Raw genomic sequence first — 4,533 nt, forward strand, 5'->3', positions numbered from 1 at the left:
ATAGAAGGCTCAATCACAATGAAGAAGTTGGTGTTGACTCTTGAAATGTTAGAATCCAAAATTATACAAAGCGTGGAAGAATCAAAAGAACAGCAAGTACCTTCTCAAAAGTGATAACAAAGGTGGACACAATGTTTTGTGTAAACAGAGAAAGGTAATCTTTGCCAACGTTCTTGATGATGGAGTCCATCAAGTACAGAATGGGAAGCTTCTCTGCGGTAGTCGCCTGCAGCAATACAACTTGGACAGTTTAGTACAACTTGGAAGGCCAGTCGGCCACAGGGAGCAGTAGCAGTCAAAGCAAGAGCAAGAGAGGAAGAGAAGGGAGAGGGAGAGAGGGGAGGGGGAGAGAGGGGAGGGGCAGAGAGGGGAGGGGGAGAGAAGGGGAGGGGAGGGAGGGAGGAGGAGGAGAGAGGGAGAGGGGGGTGAGGGGGGGAGAGGGGGAGAGAGGACGAGAGAGAGAAAGAGGGAGAGAGAGGGGGGGAGAGAGTGTAATGAATCTCATCCAGTTGGGCACATGAGTAGAAAGAAAAATGAAAGAAAAAAAAATACTGCAAACCTGCATTTTTTTTTGATAAAGCTTTGTAAATGCATTACAAAATAAATAAGAAAATATTGAATGGCAAGCAGAGTAAGAACAAAAGGTGTTCTCCATTTTGATCATATTCTGGACCGACGGGTTGAGGATGCCTCGGTCCAGTCCGTTTAATCGTCTCACCAATTCCATAATTGCGCCAACTGTGAGGCTGAAAATAAGAAAGATGAGATGCAAGGCCATCCTTCCTTGAACACAACTGGCCACAAGGTACCGTTACCCAAACGGCCATCACAATTGTCGCCATTTGTCCTCATCGTACATTTGTGATGCAAATGGAGAACGATGGGACACGAAAGCATTCAGAAAGTTCTACGAACGAGACGATCACAATGATGGACGACGCGTCGAAGTTTGTTTGGTGTTATTTTTTACTGTGCAAATGCACATCGTTGACAAAAGATGTTTGTTTGTTTTTTGTTTTGTTTTGAAATACAGAACTACACACCTCGCTTGATGCATTTTTGGCATGTATCGGACGATTACGAGCATCTCGTTCGGAAAACCTTTTGAACGACCCATGGAGGTTACAATCATTTCTTCATGGCAAGAAGCCAGGTGGTCTTCAGGTGGGTTTTTCACATCTCGACCTGGTGGTCATGCTCAGCTCTTGTGGAAATATGGAAGTCACCCAGATGTGTGCTTGTACAAAAATGACATCGAATTCGGGTTTTCTTTTTATTATACAAGATATCGTACAAAAGTGATGGGAAAAATGAGATTTCAGATCGTGAACAAAACTTTCACCTCTTTCGAGCTCTGTCCCCAACATTTTTGTAAGATGCCACAAACTTGTATTAAAATTACGTCAACAATGGCTTTCATTGTTATTCCTTTTAAAATGAGAATTGATATATGAACATGACATCTTCCAGAAATTCTCAACCATCATCCATCGCTCCATGCAACATGTTAAACCAGTCGGCCTGCGTTTGGATCATTGAAAGCACACAGAGTGCAATTTACTTGCCTGCAAAGATAATTCTATTATTTACATTTACATACCTCACCATGTACGTCCAATAGTAATTTAAATCCATCAGAAATTTCATATCTTCCCTCACTTAAAACAGCTTTGGGTAGTTTTCCTTTCTCCCAAAAACCACCCCTTCCCACCTGCTGAAATTGATGTGCATCCTTACATGGCTGCACACACCTACACACCCACCCCCACTTTCACACCTCCTGAGATTGACATGCATCCTCGGTGGTTGCACATACTGACCCACCTCCCCCCCCCACACCCCCTTCTCTTCCCACCTCCACCCCCCACCTTAGACCAGCATGCATCCTCGGTGGCTGCACACACCTACATCTCGATGGCCCAATGCAGGGAAGTGTGAGCCACGGTGTTTCAGGGAACCCTCATTGTAGAAAGTGATCAGTGTGCCTAAATAGTTTACTAAACAAAATTTTGGAGGAGATATTCTAAACAAGCGTGTGAAAATCTATAAAAAAAAAAAATGTATGGTCTTCCTGGTCTATATCGAGTCCTTCATGTGCTCACTCTGGGGAATTTGTAATGAAGTTGTCAATAAGGGCCTGTTTTTTATTTTCACATTTGTAAATTAATGATATTTCTTGTAGGGCTGACATAATTATTTCCATTGTTTATGATCGTCTTGGTTCCCAGTATGACAAAAATCCCCAATATTATTTGAAAATAGAATTGGATCAGCTCGAAAAGGGTCTATCCATGTGAACTGACGGGAAAACGTCGAAATTGACCATTTTCACACTGGAAGGCTCTTATTGGTGACTATAAATTCCCTTGAGTCCAATCCGATAGAAAATAAATATATATATTTTTTTCTAATGATATTGCTTGAAAGTTTCTTAGAGTAAAAGTAAACTTTCATGCTCGGTACCATCAGGATTAGGGAACCGATATGACTCGGATAGCAAATTGGGTTTGGCCAGTGAAAATCTCCACCGGTCCGTCACATTTTGCATTTCAGTCAATAGTTTAGACTAATAACATGGCAATTAAATTGTTGTTGGTTATATACTCAAATACAATGGGAGTGATTAATCTGACCAAGTATCATTCCCTTATTCCCCCTATTCGTGAAAATATCATCCGATGAAAATTTCTCCACCGGTCCGTCACATTTTCAGAAAGGTGATTTTTCTGTGCAATTCATGTTATTTTCCATAACAAATGCTTTTGATTATATTACTAAGCTAACTGATAGCATTGATGCAGTATTTTATTCAGGTTATCATTTCTGGACAATTTGGGGTTTTTGACCCTTTGAATGACAGTCATTTTAAACAATGGTTCACATAGCATTATGAAACAATGGTACAAGCTATAAAACCACGAAACTACAATGTTTTTGTCCTGGACTAATCATTAGAACTGACTTTGCTGTTGTTTGAGCTGATAACTTGCATGTCGGCCTGACCAAATCAAAAAATCCTATCCTATTTTGAAAATGATGACATTTTGTGATGACCAATCCTTTTTATAAACTTTTTTTTTGCAAAATGTTCAATGAATCTTGGATTTTTTTATGCTGCAACAACTTCACTGAACATGAAAATTGATTTTTTTCACGACTTCTGAAACAATTTGGCTCACACTTAGCTGCTTTGACGTCTGTCTGTCTGTCTGTCTGTCTGTCTCTCTGTCTGTCTCTCTCTCTCTCTCTCCCCCCTGAGATTGCCATGTATCCAAGGTGGCTGCAAACACCTCCATCCCTCTCCCCACCCCTTTCACATCCCTCCCCCTCTCTCCCCAACCCTTCATACTGGCTAAGATTGACAGCATCCAAGGTGTCCGCACACAACTATCAACCTCCCCCCCCCCCACCCCGACCTGCTTGGATTGACGTGCATTCTCGGTGGCTGCTCATACCTACCTACCTACCTTCCGTTCTCCCCACCCATTGGGTACACACCTCTGTGCCATCCCAAGTAAATTAATGTGACCAACCAGAAACAGGGTGTACGGCAATCCCACCACCCGAACCCTAAACTCGATCCAAGCCAAGGTCATGAGTCATGAGTGCAGCGACGGTTGCTCATGAAACGTCATCACAGCGCCGACAACCCTGAACGTGCACCAGGGAAGGTACGTACCAAGAAGAGAGTTTAATGAACTTTATTTGCACAAACATCACTGGTATCTAAAAAATCTTGATTAAATAAATAAATAAATGTAAATAAATAAATATATATATATATATATAAAACGGAATTATAGGTTAAGCTGTTCGACCCAGGCCGGCCATGTCACGTCCGTACATGAGAAACCAGGCGTCACTGTAAAACATCCAAGCACGACACGGTAACAGTATCATTGGGAAGAACAAACACTCGTCCGTCATACTGCAGTGAAGTGGCGCGGAAACAAAACCTTGGCGATCTGTGCCTCGATAATCTTGACGATGTCCGTCGCGTACTGGAGGTTTTCCTCGGCCAGGATGGTCAGCATGTTGATATGAGGCTTGCTGTTGAACGTAAGATCTGCCAGCGACGACTTGTATTCTTCGCACACGTCCTCCGCCATCGGGGATGCGATCAAACGGCGCAAGAACGAAACAAAACTCGACACAAGCACAAACAAAACCCACACACTCTCTCTGCAGCGGACAAAATGGCGACAGGTTGATCACAGGCCGTGACGTCAGAATGGACCGGTCCATGTCAAGGGGACGTGTTATTACCGCAGCGCGCGTCGATTCTCGCTGTGGTAACACTCGGTTCATTCGTCGTTCATAAACATGAAATAGGAAAGGAAAATCACCGATGACATTTTATTATGCGGATAATAATGCACGATTCATCGCCCACCCACACCACTTGGTTTTCCTTATGAACCTCCAACCTCACGCGATGGATTATTCCAGTGACCCACGTGACGTCATACGTAGCTGTTGTTTAACCACCGTTTAAAGTTCATCACGTTCGTGATTTTACGCAATGTTTTCTTC

The 4,533-nt window shown here is 42.8% G+C and overlaps 1 protein-coding gene across 1 annotated transcript; it reads right to left on the minus strand.

Annotated features, from left to right (window-relative positions):
- Positions 1-10: 10 nt before the first annotated feature.
- Positions 11-4,238, minus strand: PCF11 (PCF11 cleavage and polyadenylation factor subunit). Its single transcript, XM_085858881.1, has 2 exons — positions 3,957-4,238; positions 11-226 (listed from the first exon to the last, which is right to left on the minus strand). The coding sequence occupies exons 1-2, from the start codon at positions 4,107-4,109 to the stop codon at positions 62-64; spliced, it is 318 nt and encodes a 105-aa protein (XP_085715007.1). The 5' UTR covers positions 4,110-4,238; the 3' UTR covers positions 11-61.
- Positions 4,239-4,533: the final 295 nt, after the last annotated feature.

This window comes from Eptatretus burgeri, chromosome 16 (assembly GCF_056783735.1).
Source record: "Eptatretus burgeri isolate ZD-2024b chromosome 16, Ebu_testis_v1, whole genome shotgun sequence".
Lineage (NCBI taxonomy): Eukaryota > Metazoa > Chordata > Myxini > Myxiniformes > Myxinidae > Eptatretus > Eptatretus burgeri.